The sequence below is a fragment of the Neovison vison genome, chromosome 1, assembly GCF_020171115.1.
Source record: "Neovison vison isolate M4711 chromosome 1, ASM_NN_V1, whole genome shotgun sequence".
Classification (NCBI taxonomy): domain Eukaryota; kingdom Metazoa; phylum Chordata; class Mammalia; order Carnivora; family Mustelidae; genus Neogale; species Neogale vison.
In genome coordinates, this window is record NC_058091.1 from 303,746,098 (window position 1) to 303,766,821 (window position 20,724).

General features: G+C 48.7%; 1 protein-coding gene across 2 annotated transcripts in view; it reads left to right on the forward strand.

Annotated features, from left to right (window-relative positions):
• Positions 1-20,724, forward strand: part of MYO10 (myosin X) — a 213,488-nt gene that overhangs the window by 169,832 nt on the left and 22,932 nt on the right. For both annotated transcript variants that reach the window (XM_044233626.1, XM_044233636.1), the window contains exons 20-27: positions 3,620-3,744; positions 3,839-3,953; positions 10,551-10,657; positions 11,429-11,638; positions 11,991-12,036; positions 12,800-13,669; positions 14,464-14,587; positions 19,129-19,372. In XM_044233626.1, the coding sequence (XP_044089561.1) occupies positions 3,620-3,744; positions 3,839-3,953; positions 10,551-10,657; positions 11,429-11,638; positions 11,991-12,036; positions 12,800-13,669; positions 14,464-14,587; positions 19,129-19,372 (1,841 nt within the window). The remainder of the gene's footprint in view (positions 1-3,619; positions 3,745-3,838; positions 3,954-10,550; positions 10,658-11,428; positions 11,639-11,990; positions 12,037-12,799; positions 13,670-14,463; positions 14,588-19,128; positions 19,373-20,724) is intronic.

Genomic DNA, 20,724 nt, shown 5'->3' on the forward strand with positions numbered 1-20,724 from the left:
TTGGGTTTTTTGGCTGAGGTCCTTGTTTTACAAAAATGAGACTGTTATGCATACTTTCCTGCATCTTTTCTCAGCTTGCCAAAGGCCGGGAGTGTACTGGTGCGGCTTTCACGTGGTCTTGGTCTTAATGGCTGCATAGTATTTCGTGATGTTCCCGATTATCAGAATACCCCCGGCCACTCGTTGGGTCTTGTTTCCCGTTTTGGCGCTGCCAACAAAGGGATCCTTGTATACCTCAGGTCTGGCTGCATTTATCTCTCACCCTAAGCCTCGGTTGGCTCCTTATCTGGAAAACAGTTGCCATCAAAGCTGGACACAAGAAGCCTAGCCGCCCAGGTCCCCCGCGCCCCGCTCTGTCCCAGACTAACCACGGGACACGCCGGGTTCTCGTTCGGCCTCGTTGCTGTTGTCTGTGCTGCGTTCTCCGTAGAAGGGTTGTTCCCCTGCAGCAGCGAACCGGTGGTAGAGCCCAGACGCTGGGTCAGACCGGGGTTCAAATTATGTGTCTCCCCTATGTCCTCATACTTGACTTTCTTCTGCATTCCTGAGGAGCTTAATTTTAATGTTTGATATGGTTTTATATGCGGCTTTCTGCTATGTAAGGAATGAGGGTTGGTATACCTGCCACCCTTCTAAATGGAAGGGTTCTGGGAAACAGAAGGCAGCCGCCGGTGGGGCTACGCATGTGGGGGCAGGGGCCTGACGGAAATCTCTGGATCTTCCTCTCAGTATCCCTGGGTACCTCAAACTGCTCTTTAAAGAATTAAATGTTGGGCTCCCTGCTCAGCGGGGAGTCTGCTTCTCTCTCTACCCTGCCTTCCTCCACCCTCTGATCATGCTCTCTCTCTCTCTGTCTCTCTCAAATAAATTTAAAAATCTTAAAAAAAAAAAAAAATTAAAAACTAAATGTTAAAAAAGCAATTAAGGGGAGCCTGAAAAGATTAGTGCTTGCCCAGGAGTTGGGGGAGGTAGAAATGAGTAGGCGGAGCCCAGAGGATTTTTAGGGCAGTGGAACTACTCTGTAGGACCCTCTAACTCCTCTAATGGTGGATATATGTCCTTGTGCATCAGAACCCTTCGCTGGGCAACAGCGAGCCCTGAAAAGTGTAGGCTCCGTGTGCTGGTGTTGGGCCGGAGTGGGTTCATCAGTTGTAATAAATGCAGCACCCTGGCGGGGCTTGTTGATTAAAGGAAAAAAAAAATCTAGCCCCCCCCCCTTTTTTTAGTCTTCAAGCATGAACCATGGACCCTTTAAATACCTAAAGCCCAGACTGTTTTATAGCTGTTTCTTGCAAAATCCGTGTTATCTGCTGCCATCAAAACTTGAGGCAGCCACCGTCAGAGCAAACTCCAGCCCTGGAAGACTAGTTCCCAGGGAAGACGTGTGCGCAGGGGAAGTTTGGGAAGGAAGATGCCTGTAAGCTGTGACGTGGCCATCCCCCAGCTGGGTCATCTTTGAACATTAAATTCACCAGGGGAGGAGGAAGTAGAAATTAAAAAGAGAAGCACTGATGGAAATACAGGCTTACCCCCCTCCCCAACCCCTTGAGTGCTGTGCGGGTTGCCCATGGCGACAATCTGCCTCTAGATCCCCCCCCCTTCCTGGTTAAATTACTAGGAAGGGCCAGAAACACAATCGCAGTGCGAGCCTGGAAGGAGCGGCCACTCCTGGTGGCGCCCTCCCTCCCGGCCTCCCTCCCTGGGCTGTATGAAATCCTACAACCACACCACCCTAATTAGCCCGAGAATGGAAGGGGTTGTCATGGCAACCGAGCACTTTTTAAAGCACAGGAATGGTGTTCATTATTGTTCAGTGTCTTTAGCTGTGGCAGAAAGGTCAGTGTGGCAGGCGTTTTCCATATGAATTTTGGCCCCAGAGCCAAGCCGAAGGTGGAATGTTCCTTGGAGAGGCTGAAGATGGTGAGTGCAGCTGAACTTTTTTTGGATGGAGTGGGGGTCCCTTTTGTAATATTTTTTAGGACGTTCTAGGAACTGGTGCCAAACTAAGGAATCGTGGTGACGTTGTTAAATAGGGTTTGGAAGAAGAGACGCACGGAAAAACCCGGAGGTTCGGGTATGGGGAGAGATTAAGAAAAGTCTTTGAGCGTCCAGTGATGGAATATTAAATTAGTTGGTGTCTGATTATGAAATTAACAAGTCGAGTAAGCCTGATGCTTTATTCTCTGTGTGTTTTATGTTCGCTCTGTGATAGTCTTTGCGGATGGCTGCTGCCCACAGTAGAGTCCAGATAATAGAACGGAAGCATGTTAACCGAATACCTCTAGAACTGTTGCCTCTCTCCATTTTTTATAACATAAAGATAAGGCATAAGAGTAAGCGAGGCTGGTTTTTCTTATTTTTATGTTTTTCTTACTTTTCCAGGGATATTTAAATAATCAAGACTAAAAACCGGGGAGCCACACTTTTTTGGACATTTGCCCTAATGTATTGGCTGTCCTCGGGTAGAATACTGCTGAGTAAAGACAAGTTGACTGCATTGTTTGTAGAAGGAATTAAATTAAATGTAAGAGAGGTCAGCCTGCAGGAGATGATATTCAGGCTGTTCCATTACAAGCTATAGGAGAGATTGGCAGAACATTCTTCAAATTTATTCTCTGCTAGTTTGGGGAGCCTGGGGGAGAACGTGGCTTTAAGCCTAAATTTGTGTTAATGACCGCGCTTTTAAGGACTGCAAATTTAAGCCTTTTTTTTTTTTCACTGTTTAATGGTGACCTTCCATTCTCTTCTGCTCCTTTTCAGTCATTTTATTCACAGTTGTGTAGGATAAAGTACAAAATTAGTTCAAGGGAATGGCTCTTTGGATTGAAAAACAAATCATTGCCCAAAAAGCCGCAAGTGGTAAGCGGCCTTCTTTTGGGCTTTCCCCTGAAAGACCATTGTCCTGTTCACACTGCCAGATTGTTTGGCAATGGCGTGGATAAGAGAACACATTTCAGGACATGAAGTTTGGGTTTAATAATTTTGTGTGTGTGTGTGTGTGTGTGTGTGTGTGTGTGTGTCTTTGGTTTGGATTTTCTGGGATTCATTTACCTAGAGGTCACCGTGTAGAGCTTTCAGCACACAGAGGATTTGAGTAGATACTGAGAAAACTAGGCCTCTATTTTTGTCCCTTTTCCACCACTGGTGTGCTTTCTCTCCCCCCCACTCCCCACCCCTCCCTCCACCCCTCACTGGGTTCCTCTGTTCTTTGACTAGAAACATGCCTTTCAGTTCCTGGAAATGGAAGTTCAAAAAAGTAAATAAAGTGACATCAGATGACACTTTTTAGGTTCTTTGAAAAACAGTGTCAAAAATGGCAGTTATGTTTATGATCCTCATTAAAACAGTCAGAAACGGGAACATGGAGATTAATACTAGGAATTATTGGTCTTTTTTAAGATCTGACAGTGGCGTTGTGGTTCTATCAAGAAATGGTATTGATGGTATTTACCGATGAGATGTTGTGAAGTCTGCGACTTCAGGGAAATGTAAGGGCAGGGAGGAAGGCCTCAGGGATGGCTGCTGAAGCCCAGTGATGGGTTCCAGGGGCCGAATCGGGGTGCGGGGGGTGCGGGGTGTCCTTGTTCCCTTTATCTTTTCACCATTTTTCACGTTCCAGATGCCAGAGCAGTTCGACCAGGCAGTCGTGCTGAATCAGCTGCGGTATTCCGGGATGCTGGAGACGGTGAGGATCCGGAAGGCAGGCTACGCAGTCCGGAGACCCTTCCAGGATTTCTACAAAAGGCAAGGCGGGGCTGCGTAGATCCGCTTTCTTTTCAAAGCAGCTGGGGAAAAGGGACTGTAGCAAAAGGTGACGTGGGGCGTCTTTCCGCGGCAGGTATAAGGTGCTGATGCGGAACGCAGCTGTGCCCGAGGACATCAGGGGCAAGTGCACGGCCCTGCTGCAGCTCTACGACGCCTCCCACAGCGAGTGGCAGCTGGGCAAGACCAAGGTAAGGTTACGGACAGGGCGTTCGCCTGGTGGGGGCACCTGGGGGCTCGGTGGTGGAGCGTCTGCCTTCTGCTCAGGTCACGATCCTGGGGCCCTAGGATGGAGCCCCATGGCAGGCCCCCTGCTCAGTGGGGAGCCTGCTTCTCCCTCTCCCCCTGCCTGCCCCTCCCCACCCACTCATTCTCTCTCTCTCTCAAATAAATAAATAAAATCTTAAAGGGAAAAAAAAAAACATTCATCCCATCAAACTCCTGGGCAATGTTGGGGCAGGTGTCCTGTGTGACTGCTAACAAATGATTTTTATGATTTTTGAATGTGGGGGACGATATGGTGCCATGCCCACCATAGTCTTTTGTCCTCAAGACAGTTAGTGTTGTATCTGAAGTCCTTGACTTGTCAGGAACTCTGTTTTCTGAAACCTGGGGTCGGAGTGTGCATGTGTGCGTGTGTGTGTGTGCGTGTGTGTGTGTGTTTTCCTTCAGGCAGTCAGCACATTTGGGCTGATGGGCAGTTCAGTTCCAGGAAGTGCCAGGCAGCCTCTGACTTCAGAGAAGCGAGAGCCCAGACCCTTCTGACTGTTGGTACTCTGAATGCTGCCTGCTGTCCCTGCCCCGCTGGGAGCTGTCGTGCAAGGGACTGGCCAACACTCAGAGATCTCGTAGGCTGACAAAAAGCCAGTCTAGAAGACCGAGCGAAGGTCATGTTTGGAACATGCTGGTGCGGCTGAGATGAGGCCTGGATCCCGTTTCTTCCAGACAGGAGCTGGGGGCGGGGGCAGTTTGGCCTCAACAGCAAAAGTTAGCCGTCACGTTGGTCGTGTGAGCTGTCCTCCTTGCATCAGGGAACTGCCGGAATCTTCCTTTGCCGTTCACTCGTTTTCTTCCCTCCACTGCGGGCCTCGTCACAGAGGAAGACAGAAATGGGACTTGTCACGGAAAGGCAGGCAGCTGAGGGGTTGACTGTTGAGTGTCTGGAGGGACTCGAAAGTAAGAGGCCATCCTCATGCCTCATCCTCCTGGCTTCCCAGTAGCAATGCAGCATCCAAAAAGTATTTTCGTTTCCACTCCTATTACATTGTTTTTAGCCAGAGAATTTCTTTCTTTAAAACATGAGGGAGGGGCGCCTGGGTGGCTCAGTGGGGTGAAGCCTCTGCCTTCAGCTCAGGTCATGGTCCCGGGGTCCTGGGATCAAACCCCACTTCGGGCTCTCTGCTCAGCGGGGAGCCTGCTTCCCTTGCCCCCTCTCTCTGCCTACTTGTGATCTCTGTCTGTCAAATAGATAAATAAAATCTAAAAAAAAATTGTTTAAAAAATGGGGGAGAAAGGGAGCCCCGGGGTGGCTCAGTCGGTGGACTGTCCAGCTCTTGATTTCGGCTCAGGTCATCATCTCAGGGTCATGCTTGAGCCCTGTGTTGCGCTCAGCCCTGAGTGTGGAGGCTGTTTAATGTCTCCTGATCCCGGGGTCCTGGGATCGAGCCCCGCATCGGGCTCCCCGCCCTGGGGGAGGCCTGCTTCTCCCTGTCCCACTCCCCCACTTGTGTTCACTCTCTTGCTGTCTCTCTCTCTGTCAAATAAAATCTTAAAAAAAAAAAGATTTTTTTTTTTGTCCCTCCCTAGTCCAGTTCACTCTGTTGCTCTCAAAAAAAGGGGGGAGGGGAGGGTGAAGAAGGAGACTCGCAGACTGGCTCCGTCCGTTCACACTGCTCTAACAGCACAGCACCGACTGGGTGACTAAATGGATGTTCATTTCTCAGACTTCGGGGGGCTGCACGTCTGCAAGAGGGCATGAATCCCATCAGGGAGCCCAACCCTCCCGACATCATCCAAACCTGATTACTTCCTAGAGGCTCTGCGTCCGAATCGGGCACGGAGAGGACACAGACATTCCGTCCATCCCATCAGTGACGAGGATGCGGGGTCGTGTGGGGACACTCAGCAAAGCAAAGTGTAGAATGGACCTATTCTTCTACTCTTACTTTTTTTTTTTTTTTAAGATTTCTTTACTTCAGAGAGAAAGAGTTGGAAGGAGGGGCAGAGAAAGAGAGACAGAGAGAGACTCCCTCAAGCAGACTCCCTACTGACGTGGAGCTCAATCTTGATCTCAGGACCCTGAGATCATGACCTGAGCTGAAACCGAGAGTCGCGTGCTCCTCCGTCTGAGCCACCCAGGCAGCCCAGGCTCTTCTCCTCTTGAGCAGTTTCACCCTGGCAGGGATTTAAGATCCAAATATCCAACAGGGTAACGACGGCATGCAAAGGGGTTGGGTTAGTCACCTGTTGCGGTGTAAGAAGCTACCACTGACGTACCTGCCCTAACAGCACACGTTTTAATCCCCCCACGCTACCGTGGGTCAGGGCTCCAGGCACGGCCTCACCAGGGCCTCTGTCAGGGTCTCCCAAGCTGCAGTCGGGGTCAGCTGCAGTTCCGTTCCCTTTTGGAGCTTGGGGTCGTCTTCCAGGCTTATGCGGTGCCAGCAGCTGTTTCTTCACAGTTATAGGACTGAGGTCCCTGTTGTCTTGCTGGCTGCCACCCAGGCTACTCTGAGTTCCCAGAGGCCCCAGCAGTTTCTGACCACGTGATCCATCCGACACCATGGCGGCTCACGTCGTTAAGGCCGGCAGGAGAGCCTGGGTGTGGTCTCCTCAGCCAGAGTCTTTGTAATTCATGTGTTCCCAGAAGCGATATCCCATCACTTTCTCATATTCTGTTTGCTAGAAGGAAGTCCGTTTCTGCCCACATTAAACCGGGGTGTAAGTCATTGGGGGTCACCTCAGGATGTGTCCTCATAGGTTTATAGGTCTTTCTGCCTGCAATTTTCCTCCCTCCGGTCCCCACTTTACCCCCTATTTATCTAACTCATCCTTCCAGTCTCCGCTTAGACATGGACTTGGACCGGAATCCCTTTTGACATTCTCCATTGCTCCCTGCATGAGAAATACACCCCCAAACTGAGCCAAGCCCCCCTCTGTCCTCTACATCAGTCCCGTTGTGACATTCAGCCATTGTCTTGTGCCATCTTGGTGTTGCCTGTTGACTTTCTACGATCACCCAGGGGACAGCATAAATTGTTCATTCTTCTACACAGTGTACAAAGTAGGAGCTCAGGCAATGTCTGGTGAGTGCTGAAAAACTGTAAGGGGTGGAACGAGGGTATCTCCCATTTAGTCCTTCAGGGAAACTTTCTAAAGACAGTTCAGATGGAACACTTGACAGTACAATGTCACCTGCTCTGACTTTATAATCAAAAAGATACTGCGTTCTTTCTCAGTGGATACCCTCCTCCTATCCCGCTGCCTTATACAGTGGAGTAACATCAAATATCGTGATGTCTCAGACAATACTGGTCTCTTCTTTGAGCTCTCAGGAACCAATCTAACTTCACATACAATTACAGTTACATTATGGAAATGAGGTCCAAGCAAGGCTTGAACCCAGGCATAGCACAGGGGACACAGAGACAAGATGACATTACCCTTCAGTTTACTATGTTCCTGGGAGAGAAGACCTCCACGTGCCACCAGTAAATCATATGGTGTCATCTCTAGGAATAAAAACACTGCTTCTTTAAGAGAGACCTCACTGTGGACTGAAATTTCAGGGAAGCATTCAAGATGAGGACATCTTTAAAGAGAAGTTAAACTTTAATTGGTGACCAGTTGGAGGTAGAAGTAGGACAGAAATTTGAGAGTTGACAGAAACATTGGGAAGAAAATGTAAACATCAGAGCGTTTGAGTCGTGTCCACTAAATAGCTTTGACCTTGACCACTGTTTGACTTAATCATACACTAGTGTGTGTTTTGGTCAGTGTTGCTGCCAGAAGGTCTTTGCATTAAAAGCCTTGACAGCTAATGAACATCTGAATCTTTTGGTAGAGAAATTCCCACCACACACGACAGGGAAACGTCGACAGTGTTGTAGTCGAGGAGTTAAACGCATTTGAATTAGTTGGCTCACATAAAAACACATTTAGTTCTTGGAAGGCAAGAACTCGTATCTTCTGGGGAAGCATTCCTAAAGAAGCCAGAAATCCTGCCTGAACCTCCGGTGAACAGCCCGTCCAGAACATTCCCCTGTGTGTCCCCGCTGTGAGGTTGAGTTGAGGGTGACCTGGTTTTGACTCTTCCCACTTCTCTGTGACTCTGATACATTTCATTTTTCTGACCAAGTGGACTCTGTTGCCAGACCTTTTTCCCTCTGTTCTGCGGCCACAAAGCCTGCAAGAGTTACTGCTTATAAAGACATCTTCCTGGAATAATCCTTGGGCTCTTGAGCTATTGGGATAAAGATAAAAAAAGGCCAGATGAAATGGTTCATACTGTATATTGAGTTGAGTTCCCCAGGGCAGTCCCTTGAGTGGGCACTGCCCTTTGCTGAGCCGCTCGACGGCGCCCACTCAGGGCAGCGCTTTCCGTCACAGTCAGCCGCTGGGTCGCGCTGGCTCCATCTTGGCCACGTCCCAGGAAGATGGGGTTATGGCCGCTGCTCGCTGCTCGGCTGGGAGAACGGCCGTGGCTTTCCGTGTGTCCTTGCATGAATTCAGGGTGGATGTTCTTAAGCTGAGACGGGTCTCTAAGAGTATTCTGCTCTATTTGTTTGCCCCTTGGGGTAGTGGAAGAACATCTAGAGAATGATGAGGCAGTAAATTTGCTAGGCAGGGCAGAGAGCTCTTTGGGATGGGCATGAAACTTAACACTAAAGCAGGTATTTCTCTGATTCCGATTCAAACGGAGACGTTCTGTAGACTTCCAGAAAGGTGAGACACGCTCTTCCCTTCATAAAGCTATTTGCTCGTGAGAACTGGTATTTTGTTTCGTGAAAGCCCCACCACCATCATGCTTCCCCAAGATGTAACTTTTGTCCTTTTAAATACTCACCAGAGCTATAGCATTAGAGTAAGATCTTTAATGCTGAAAAAAGCCTCAAAGAAGTTTAAATACTTCTTGAAAGTCTAGTCTTGATGAAAACTGCTTCAGAGATTCCTAGTTCTGAAACTTTTTATTATTTTCAAATAAATAAGCTTTATACTTGCCTTTTAAAAATTTATTTATTTATTTTGGCCAAAGAGGCATCATGCATCAATAGAGCCTGTAATTGCAACTATAGGAAAAGGGTTGTATGAGAAACTTTTCTAGGGGAATTATTTGTGGTAGAGTTTGCAAGTGCTCGGGAACCCAGAGCACAAGGAGGTAAACCTTCTGTGAGTCACCTGGTGGTAGGATTCTTTATTTGCTTTTTTTGCCCAAATGTCTTGGAAGAGACAGAGCAGAGTGTTTGGGAAACTGTGCTACTAAGAAAACAGAACGCATCATGATTGGCCAGAATGACTGACAGAAGCATAAATCAGAGCATCATGAGTGAGCGAGAGTGTCCGTTAGCCTCCCGCCCACCACCTCCGAAATGCAGCCAGGCTGACCGTTCATGGAAAAGCACGAAAATATTTGGCACTAGTTTTTCTAGGAAATCGTTCAGAATTTCTCATGCAGGCAGTAAATCTGAAATTATAAAATTAAAAGCTGGCTTGATTGAGGGAAGGTCTTCATGTTTTCACATCCTTTCAAATACTGGGAATTCTGATACAGAGTGCCAATTAGCAAAGACAGTTTCCTTATTTAGTAAGCATAGGATTGAGGCGCCTGGTCCCAGAAATAGGCCAGCAAATGGCTATGATCTGTTCTGTCCCAATTCTGGCATTCTTGTGAGGGTCAAACTGAGATGAAGCAAAAATGGTTCAATTCTCATTTTAAACTCGGTTTTCAGAGATACATTCTTCTTTTTTTTTTTTTTTTTGAGATTTTCTTTATCTATTAGAGAGCATGAGCTGGGGAGGGGGTGCGGGGGCTGGGGTGGTAGGAGACAGGAAGAGGGAAAAGCAGACTCCCCTCTGAGCAGGAAAGCCTGCCGCATCTGCTGAGCTCCATCCCAGGGATCATGACCTCAGCCGGCGGCAGACACTTCACTGAGTCACAGGTGCCCTCAGAATTACATTCTGAATGTCAATTTTTTTTTTTTTAAATGTGCATTAAAGTTTTTGAGGCCAAGACACCATGATTGTAATGACTTCTCAGTCATGCAGAGAGAGTTTCCATGCACTATTAAAGTAACATAAAATCCAAAGTTCCTGAATATTTTTCCTCCTCCCTCCCTTTCCTTCTTTCCTTCCGTAACATAGGGCATCTCTCTGTTCTTGTGACTTACGCTTTATGTGGGACTGGTGCTGGTCCGTAAACTGTTTGTCCCACTTAAGTGACTGTAAACTTTGACGGCAACTTCATAGTCCTCTGTGCCTGTTGGATCTAACAACCTCCCCCGCCCCCCAAAAAAGGCAGGGGGAACTTGTATTTTCTATATCTTTGCTTTTTATTCCTAGCAATATAATTTTACTGTATTTTTCAAATATCTTAGGACATGACAGATGGAAAGTTTAAAAAAACAAAGCAGCCCTCCCCCACAGGGAGCTGGAAAACCACTGTTGTTGACTGTGTTTGGAGCACATTTGCGGAGAGAGAAGCATGGCCTCCAGAAGCTGTCTCTGACTCCGAGAACCTCCTGTTACCAGCCATGTTCTTGGCTTCTGATGCCTCCCTTTCCCCCGGCCAGGTCTTCCTTCGAGAGTCCCTGGAGCAGAAACTGGAGAAGCAGCGGGAGGAGGAAGTTACGAGGGCGGCCATGGTGATCCGGGCCCACATCTTGGGCTACTTGGCACGGTAAGAAGCACACCGAGGGGAGACCTCCATCAGACCTGGACGGAGGTCAGGACCAGGCTGTGGAGAGTCTCAGGGCAGCGCTCCTAACTAGCAATGCCAGATGCCCTATGGGCTTGACCTGGGCGGAACGTAGGCAAGGGGCCTCCTGATGTCTTCAGTAGACCAGTGACAGGAGGGGACAGAGCAGAGATACTTAAGTTGTTGACCCAGTTCCTCTGTGTCTTGTATTGAAGCCAGGCAGCCTGGCTGTTGACTTGGCTGTTGGCCTGTTGGGTCCACAGAGGGCTCCCCTCTCCCGTGTTTGCTCAGCGAGGCGGCTTCTCGCCTTGTGAGCTGGAGCTCTGTCCGTCTCTGCGGACCCATCTGCTGCAAGAAATCGTTCTGTTTTCTGAAGTACAGGACCATGGTGCTGTGGCCTTTTTTTCTCCCCCCTCATGAGGACGGGAGACTGCAGCAAATCTTTTTTGGTGCTGTTTACAGTCCAGCCCTTCCCAGGACTCTTCCAAGTCAGCATTAAGGGTTATGGGCTTATTTAGTTTCAGCCAAGATAATGATAAGGTTCTTGCTTTAGTTTTATGTGTTCTTATGCTTTTGTTTTCCTTCCGTTTTGTTTTGTCCGCAGGGGCCTCCTGTCCGCTCCTGTCACTATAATGAGACGTTCAAAACTTGGCCCTTTTCTTTTGTCTTACAGCATTAATGGAAACTCATTGAAGAGCTCAGAGCCTCATTCCCTCAAAAGCTGTCCTGTTCTGCTTTTGTTTTCATTTTCAGAAAGCAATACAGAAAGGTCCTGGACTGCGTGGTGATCATACAGAAGAACTACAGAGCATTCCTTCTGAGGAGGAGATTTCTGCACCTGAAGAAAGCCGCCGTGGTTTTCCAGAAGCGACTCCGAGGTCAGATTGCTCGGAGAATTTACAGACAGCTGCTGGCGGAGAAACGGGAGGAGGAAGAAAAGAGGAAACGGGAGGAAGAGGAGAGGTACACTAGCTTTCCTGCTCAGATGAGGCAGAAGGACACCTTGTGAGTTACAAGGTCAATTTCCATTCTTGCAACAAGAATTTCCAGTGGATGCTGCAGAACCTGCTGTTTGAAACATTACCTCTTGGTGGCTTGGACATAAAATGCCTTGGTTATAAAATTCCGAGTTCTGTGCATTTAATTCATGCACAGAATGCATAACTGACCAGAAGTCTTTAACCTTATTGTGTTTAGCAAAGTTTTCTTTAAAAAGGTAGCTCTCCCTTGGAAATGTGCTTTCGGGGTTGTGTGTGTGTGTTTGTGTGTCATTGCTTTTGGTTATTTTCACCTCCTTTTTCCTTTATACTTTTAGAGAAAGAGAGAGGGCACGAAGAGAGGCTGAGCTCCGCGCCCAGCAGGTAAGCATGCCCTTGACCTCCTGCTATCTCGTTTGCCCCTTCCCTTCCCACTTTAAACACCCGGTTGAAAGGATTCAAAGGGAAAACAAAATGTAAAGATACAAGAAGAAAGATTTTTAAAGGTGATGTTGCTGATGCAGCTCGTTACCATTGAGTAAAACTTTGTGAATGTGTAAGGTTTAAATGTGAACCCAGACAGCAGCATCTCTGTGAAGCCACCTGACCGCTGTGTTAGTTCGCCTGCCCTAGCATAGTACCACTCAGCCTGCGGGGATTAAACAAAAAAGTGTTGTTTCACGATTCTGGAGGCTAGACGCCCCCCCCCCCCCCCCCCCCCCCCCCCCCCCGCCAGCTCCAGGGTGAAGGTGTCAGCTGATTTCACTTTCTCTCCAGGCCTCTCTCCTTAGCTTGGACGTTGCCACCTTCTCACTGTATACTCCCGTGGTCTTGCCTTTGTGTGCTTGTCTCCCTGGTGTGTCTGTGTGTGTCCCGATCTCCTCCATCTGCCAGGACTCCAGGCAGATGGGGTTACAGCCCACCTTGTGGTCTTACTCTAACGTAATCCCTTCTTTAAGAGCCCTGTCTCCAAATAACACATTCAGTGTTCTGGGACACCGGGGCTTCAATATTGGTTCGGAGGACGGGGCACACAGTTCAGCCCATAGAGAGCCCATCTCCGCGCAGTTCTTCATTGCGAAGAAGCAGCGATGCTCGTCCTGGTGCTGGCGACCCTTGCTGACCCCTCCCTTCCTCTCCTGCCCAGGAGGAAGCCGCCAGGAAGCAGCAAGAGCTGGAAGCCTTGCAGAAGAGTCAGCGGGAAGCGGAACTGCGCCGGGACCTGGAGAAGCAGAAGGAAAACAAGCAGGTGGAGGAGATCCTCCGCCTGGAGAAGGAGATCGAGGACCTGCAGCGCATGAAGGAGCGGCAGGAGCTGTCGCTGACCGAGGCGTCGCTGCAGAAGCTGCAGCGGCTGCGGGACGAGGAGCTCAGGAGGCTGGAGGACGAGGCGTGCCGGGCGGCGCAGGAGTTCCTGGAGTCGCTCAACTTCGACGAGATCGACGAGTGCGTCCGCAACATCGAGCGCTCGCTGTCGGTGGGCAGCGAGGTGTCGGCCGAGCTCGGGGAGCCGGCGGAGGGCGCGGGCGCCGAGAAGCCCAGCTTCAACTTCAGCCAGCCCTACCCGGAGGAGGAGGTGGACGAGGGCTTCGAGGCCGACGACGACGCCTTCAAGGATTCGCCCAACCCCAGCGAGCACGGCCACTCGGACCAGCGAACGAGCGGCATCCGCACGAGCGACGAGTCGTCGGAGGAGGACCCCTACATGAACGACACGGTGGTGCCCACGAGCCCCAGCGCGGACAGCACGGTGCTGCTGGCCCCGTCGGAGCGCGGCTCGTCCCCCGGGGAGCCCACCTACTGCATGCCCCAGGGCGGCGGCGGCGGCCTCCCCTCCCCGGACGGCGACTACGACTACGACCAGGACGACTATGAGGACGGCGCCATCACCTCTGGCAGCAGCGTGACCTTCTCCAACTCGTACGGCAGCCAGTGGTCCCCCGACTACCGCTGCTCCGTGGGGACCTACAACAGCTCCGGGGCGTACCGCTTCAGCTCGGAAGGGGCGCAGTCCTCCGTGAGTGCGCCCCGCGCGGGGGTGGGGGGGAGCGGGGGGGGGGCAGGGGGGACGGAGCTTGTCTGTGATCCGTGCCCAGGGGCAGCTGAGATTTCAGAGTCCGGTGTTGAAGAGGATCCGAAACCCCTTTTCTGGCCAAAAGCAATCGCGTTAGTAAATGGAGCCTTGATGTGCACACAGAGCCCAGAATCGCCTAAGAAAACGGGCACCGTAAATGGAAACTCAAGCCCTGTCTGTCATAGCTTCCCAGCAGGTGGGGAATTAAGGCCCGCCCTAAATTAGAACTGGAAGGGCCAAGGGCACACCGGCGAAGGAGAACCAGCGTTCCGGAGGCCTCACGGTCTGCTCCCCAGCCTGTTCTACCTGCGTCTGCCCTCCTTGATGCCTTACCAGACACACTCTCTGGCCCATGGGTTTATTTATACTTGACTTTTATTTTTCCCATTGGCTGTGCATTAAATATCCCCTTGATTTTCTGAGACTTGAAGGTATTTTTTATCATAGTGATTTAAAGGGAATTAACTCTTGTATGGTTTAATTAAAATTCTACCCTTGAACAGCCGTGTTTTTAGCACAGCCTTTGGATAAATAAGTGTGTCTCACGGGGAATCCATTCAGTGGATCATTTGACCTTATGGGTCAGTATTTTGTAATTCTTGACCACCCTGTGTTGTGAATGGTGTGAATTCTCGTGTTGCTTCTGTCAGATTTATTTTTCTCAATGTTGACAGATGCTGGGCCTTGTTCTTGCTTTTTTTGTTTGGCTCACGGTTGGCTCTCTCCTTCTTGTCCAGTTTGAAGACAGCGAAGAGGACTTTGATTCTAGGTTTGATACCGACGATGAACTTTCTTACCGGAGGGACTCCGTGTACAGCTGTGTCACCCTGCCTTACTTCCACAGCTTTCTCTACATGAAAGGTAGGACCCGTGCCCCCAGGGTCCCTGGCGGGGGGCGGTAGAGTGATGGACCACTGAGGTTTGGTGTTCACCGAGGCTGATTAAGGGAGACCAGGAAGGAAGGACCCTCCCCATGGCTCACCTGGTGTTAGTTCCTGTGCGGTGAATGAGGGACGCCATGGGTGAGAAGATCATACCAGGAAGAACGCTGCTCAGACTCTCACAGCATTAGGACAGAGGACGTAGCCACTGTCCCCGTCTTCAGGCCCTGTCTCCTCTCTGGCCACCCCGTCTCATTTCTGTGCTCTTTTCCTTCTTCCTACACCTCCTCCTCCCCTCCCACAAGCACACTTTTCCTTTCCTTTCTCTCTCTTACACACATACTTCTGCTACAGTCGCTGTAGCCTGTAATGATGGTCAGCTGCACCGTTCCCTCCCACAGGAACGTTAGAGAACCTAGTTTTCCTCTACATGGGAGAAAAGTAAAGATCGGCACCTTGCCTTGACTGCATCTGACACCTGCTGTCTACCCCGCACTTCCTGACGAGGATTTCGATTGTGTATTTCGACAGCTGTGAAACTTTGACTGTCTTTTATTGGCCCTTAATATTTAAGGGCTTCAAAGCATGCTCCTTTTAGAAAGGAACTTAATTAAGACCTTGTGGTCCTGCCTCATTTGTGTCCTCAATTCTGACTTCTGTTTTATTTTTTAAGGTTTTTTTATTTGGCTGGGTGGGGGTGGGAGGAGCAGAGCGAGAGGTTCTTAAGCAGGCTCCATGCTCAGCGCAGAGCCCCATGCGGGGCTCCGTCTCATGACCCCGAGATCATGACCTGAGCCCAAATCAAGAGTTGGACACTTGAACTGACTCAGCCTCTCAGGCGCCCCTCAACTCTGACAGAATTCTAAATCTATGACAAGGACCGTGAAAAGCCACTGTGGTCACCAGGTTTTGGTAGGAGTTCCCATGGATCTCTGAAAGAAGGGTCTGTCTGGTTTCTCGCAGGGCTCCAGGCTACATGAGGGAGAGGGTCCAGATCTGGGGCACGGGCAGGGATAACCAGAACCATCATCCTGCTGACGATGCCCTCCCCTCTGCCACTTCTGCTTTCCTTTCCCTTCCCGTTGCTCTGTCGGCTGGTTTGTCTTCCTGACTCTTCCTCGCTTTCTTTTCCGCCGCCATCTCTCCTCATTGGCTTTGCCTTTTCTTCTGTTTCCCTCCATGAAACAGTTTTCATTCTGTGTTCCCTTTCCCTGTGTCTTCTGTTCTTTGCCTTTGCTTCTCTCTCCTACTTGCATATTTATCTTTTCTCATACATTTGTCCTCCCTAATTGTCTTCCTGTTCTTCTTTGCTTACATTTTTCTTTTCATTTTTATTTGATTTTTTTCTTTCTTTCTTTTTTGGCTGCTGCCCCAGCACCTACCCCCTATATTCAACATCAGGCTAGCTACCAGTAGCCGGTCACTGGTTTGTCAAAGGTCTGCTGTGCTCAACCCCAGATCCCCAAGGTGCTCAGAGAAACCCTGCCAGGTTTCAGGGAAGATCTTCCTATTACCTGAAGTTATTGGTTGGTGGAAATTCTTATAGGAGTGCTGGAATGAAAAAGACTGAAAAATTTGAACTGAGTAATCAAGGGTTCACTAGACTACTCAATAAAAGCAAAAATTTAGTCACAAATCAGAACTTAACCTAAGAACCATCTAATCAGAGCATTTTAAAATTTTTGTCATGCATGTCTCAGAATAAATATAAGATTTTTTTTTTAAAAGATTTTATTTATTTATTTGACAGGCAGAGATCACAAGTAGGCAGAGGCAGGCAGAGAGAGAGAGAGAGGAGGAAGCAGGCTCCCCGCTGAGCAGAGAGCCCGATGTGGGAGTTGATCCCAGGACCCTGGGATCATGACCTGAGCCGAAGGCAGAGGCTTTAACCCACTGAGTCACCCAGGCACCCCTAAGCTTTTTATTAGTAGTATTTCCCCCACCCCTAACTTAATTCTAGTTCCTTAAGTTAGCTTTAGAAGTCCCTATAAGTCACTCCGATAACGGCATTGATTTATTACATAATTGTCTGATTAAAACAAGTAAGATTAGAAAAAAAATATATATTCAAAGCATTAAAATCTTAAGATTGAAGTATGCAGAGCCCAAGGAGGTAAACAGGTGAGTTTTTGGCAAACTCCTCTGAATGAAACAAGTGGCTGTATGCATGTATCACCTTCAAATCTTTGACACATCATCATTTACTCTTTAATAAAGTATTTGTAAAGTTGTGACCAAACATGCCAGAGAAACCAATGATAAAATATAACCACCAGATTATATTTTATGAGCATAAATGCATTTTCAGCAGCCTAATAGTCTCCTTAAAGGGTTTGCAGTTAGGAAATTAATAGCTTTGATCAAATTCTCTAAATGATGATGTATGAAGGGAGCACCCAGAACTAGAGACGGATAGCGGGGTGAGTCTTATTCTTTTTTTTTTTTTTTTTTAAAGATTTTATTTATTTATTTGACAGAGAGAGATCACAGGTAGGCAGAGAGGCAGGCAGAGAGAGAGAGGAGGAAGCAGGCTCCCTGCTGAGCAGAGAGCCCGATGCGGGACTCGATCCTAGGACCCTGAGATCATGACCTGAGCCGAAGGCAGCGGCTTAACCCACTGAGCCACCCAGGCGCCTAGGGGTGAGTCTTATTCTTAACCTAAGAGCAACAGAGTGAAAAATCTCCAGGTGATGACTATGGCGGTGACGAGTATAATCTGTATCTTCAAAACAACCGTGAATAGCCTTGATCATTTAAAACCGTGTTTTTAATCAACACAGAACTAACATGCAGTGTTATCTTAGTTTCAAGTGTACGACATCATGAATTAGTACTTGCACACGGTGCTCGGTGCTCACCACCAGAAGCCTCATACGATGGCATTAACCTTTATTACCTGAGACAGTAAGATCATAAATGACTTTGTACTGCAGTTTCCTCTGGGCTTGTTTTGAGAAACCCAGATTAATAAGGGTAGCCCTTGGCAAGTTTGTAGTTTGTTAGGAAACCTCCCTGGAGTGTTGTGTGGTCCCGGACTTCTCATCCAAGAGAGCAAACAGTGCTTTATTTAGGTTTAAGAAGGGGCAAGGCGGGGGGGGGGGGGTGTCGGGGTGGGGACAGCGTCTGGGTGGCTCAGTCAGTTAGATGTCTGCCTTCTGCTCAGATCATGATCCCAGGTCCTAGGCTCAAGCCCCCATCCGGCTCCCTGCTCAGTGGGGAATCTGTTTTCTCCCTCGCCCTCTCCCCCTGCACTCTCTCTTCCTCCCAGAGAAAGAAAGGGCATCGGTGTGTCCAATGAAAGCAAGTGCCTTTGTACGCCAGACCCCAAATAGTGTTGTCGTTGCCTCATTTGTTTCAGTGTGAGGTTTAGCTCTATAGTCACTGAAGCAATCATTGAAGAAATTAATCTGAGAAGGTCTGTTTTCAAGTTATCTCTAATCTGGAAAAGAGAGCGTTTTCTTTATTCTTTCAGGATCCATGTTCACCTGTGCTTTATTTTTAGGACTGGCTGATCAAAAAAAGTAACTTATCCCTTTATAATAAGTTACTGAAGTAGATTCCTTGTGCTTTAGTGGATTCGTTAAGAGATTTTTTGATTGATGGTGGTTATAATGTCATCTTTGACCGTCCTTGGGAAATCTAGAATCCTAAGATAAAGCTATCTGCCAGAAGAATCTTAGAAGAATTTTTAAAGATTTTGTTTTGAAGTAATCTGTACACCCAACATGGGACCTCTACACCCAACCCCGAGATCAGGAGTCACATGCTGTACTAACTGAGCCAGTCAGGTACCCCCTTAGAAATGTTTTTTATCTTGTAAAAGATATATGTATATCCTTGTTTTCCCTCTCTTTCTAAAAAAGCTTTCTGCTAAATAAGTTACAGCTAATTCTCATTTTTAAGGCCCAGTCACAATTTAGTTGTTTCATGTTCTAAATAGTACACTTTTGACATATAAACAATTTTCAGATGATACTTTTTTTTGGAAAAAAAAAATGTATTTACCCCAGAAAAGCTCTATTTTATCTTCCTATGGAAGTTTTAGGTCTTGTAACCTCCCCCACTCCCACGCCACCCATTAACCAAATAAGGAAGAAGGAATGGGTCTAAACTTTGACACCGTTTTAAACTAATGTCTCCTCTCTGGGGCATTTGGAGATAAGCAGGATCCATTCCCTCCGAAATGGTTCACGCCATGGGACTCATCCCAGGGCTACAGTGTTGGCTCAGGATTTGTGTTTCTGTCAGGGCTTCCCCAGGATTTCTCAGCTGAGTAGGAGCTGCTTTGGAGATCAGGAAGGGACAGCACTGCTGTGTAATCAAACCAAGCCTGGGTGGCATCTCCCCGCCACCCCCTGAACACAAGCCAACAGGCGCCGTACTTTGTCGAGGGGTATCTGGGGCTGGGGCCGGGGTGGGACAGAGTAAAGAGGACAGGCTGAACCTGAAGACCCTCGGGTGACAGGGTCCCATAGCGGGACTGACTTCTCAAACCCCTCCCTCCCCGACCTCGGGGCACAGGTGGCTTAATGAACTCCTGGAAGCGCCGCTGGTGCGTCCTCAAGGATGAGACCTTCCTGTGGTTCCGCTCCAAGCAGGAGGCCCTCAAGCAAGGCTGGCTGCACAAAAAAGGCGGCGGCTCCTCCACGCTGTCCCGGAGGAACTGGAAGAAGCGCTGGTTCGTCCTCCGCCAGTCCAAGCTCATGTATTTTGAAAACGACAGCGAGGACAAGCTCAAAGGCACCTTGGAAGTCCGGACGGCCAAGTACGTTGACGGACCCTGGAGGTGGCCCATTGGGTGGTGCTCTGGGGCTGCTCGGTCATTCATCTCGACGCCTCCTAAGCCACCTGGCCTGCGGTCTTCAAAGCAGTGGCTTGTAGTAGGTGTTGAGTGCGTCCCAGTCATTCACTCGAGCCGATCGAATTGTTACGGGACCTGGGAAGGGTCTTCGAACCATTTGCTTCTCGAGGTCGCGTTCAGACCCTGGGCTCTCGGTAAGGTGCCCGCGGGTCCCGGTGGGGGTGTGATGGATTGTGTGCAGGGACCGTGCGAATCTTCAGCAGTGGGTTAAGAACCTATTTCTCCTCTTACTGGTCAGCACACCACAGCAGATGGCTAAGGTGGAGCCAGACTGCCCATCTGGAGGTGTTGGGTTTTTCCCTTTAGCTTTTGAGGTGTTACTGACATACAGCACGTGAGTTCCAGATGGACGAGGACTGACTCTGCCTTTGGGGGCGTCGCAGAATGATCCCCGCGGGGAGTCTAGTTAACATCTGGCCCCACAGACGTTAACACATGTGTTTTCTGGTGATGAGAGCTTTAAAGATCTGCTCTCCGCACCTTCCAAATCGGCGATACTGTATTCTACTTAATTCTCTCATGCAGTACACGGTGGCTCCAGGACTTATTTTGTAACTGGAAGGTTGTAACTTTTGACCACCTTCATTTTGTTTTTTAACTTTTTGAATACCCTACACCTTAGAGATGTTTTTTGAAAGGAATCCTTTATTTTTTACCCATGTGGGATATTCCAGCCTTCGTTGTTCCCAGCAGTGAGAGGAACAGAACCGGGCTTTGAATCCAACACACCCCCTTTTTCTGCCCCCCTTTTATACAACCAAAGCACTGGACTATTGAGGACCTTTATTTGAGTTAAACATTAAGGTTTGCAGGAAATTGTTGGACTTCGCGGCAGCGGGGTAACTTGATTCTACGCATTAAAGGTTTGGGGATAACCTGTGGCCATGACTCCACTCAAAACCAAGCACTCACCATATTTAGAAAATGCGTAAAATAAGCTTTGAGACAGAAGAGCTCCTGAAGTCATGAGACCTGAAAATGGAGTGTTGTTTCTAATCAGTGTCGGCAACTGTAGAACATGATTTATTAGAAAGTGTGGGAGGTTAAATAAGGAGGGTGTTCTAGGCATTTAATTTTTTTTTAATATTTTATTTATTTATCTGACAGAGAGAGATCACAAGTAGGCAGAGCGGCAGGCAGAGAGAAAGAGGGAAGCAGGCTCCCTGCCGAGCAGAGAGCTCGATGTGGGACTCGATCCCAGGACCCTGAGATCATGACCTGAGCCGAAGGCAGCGGCCTAACCCACTGAGCCACCC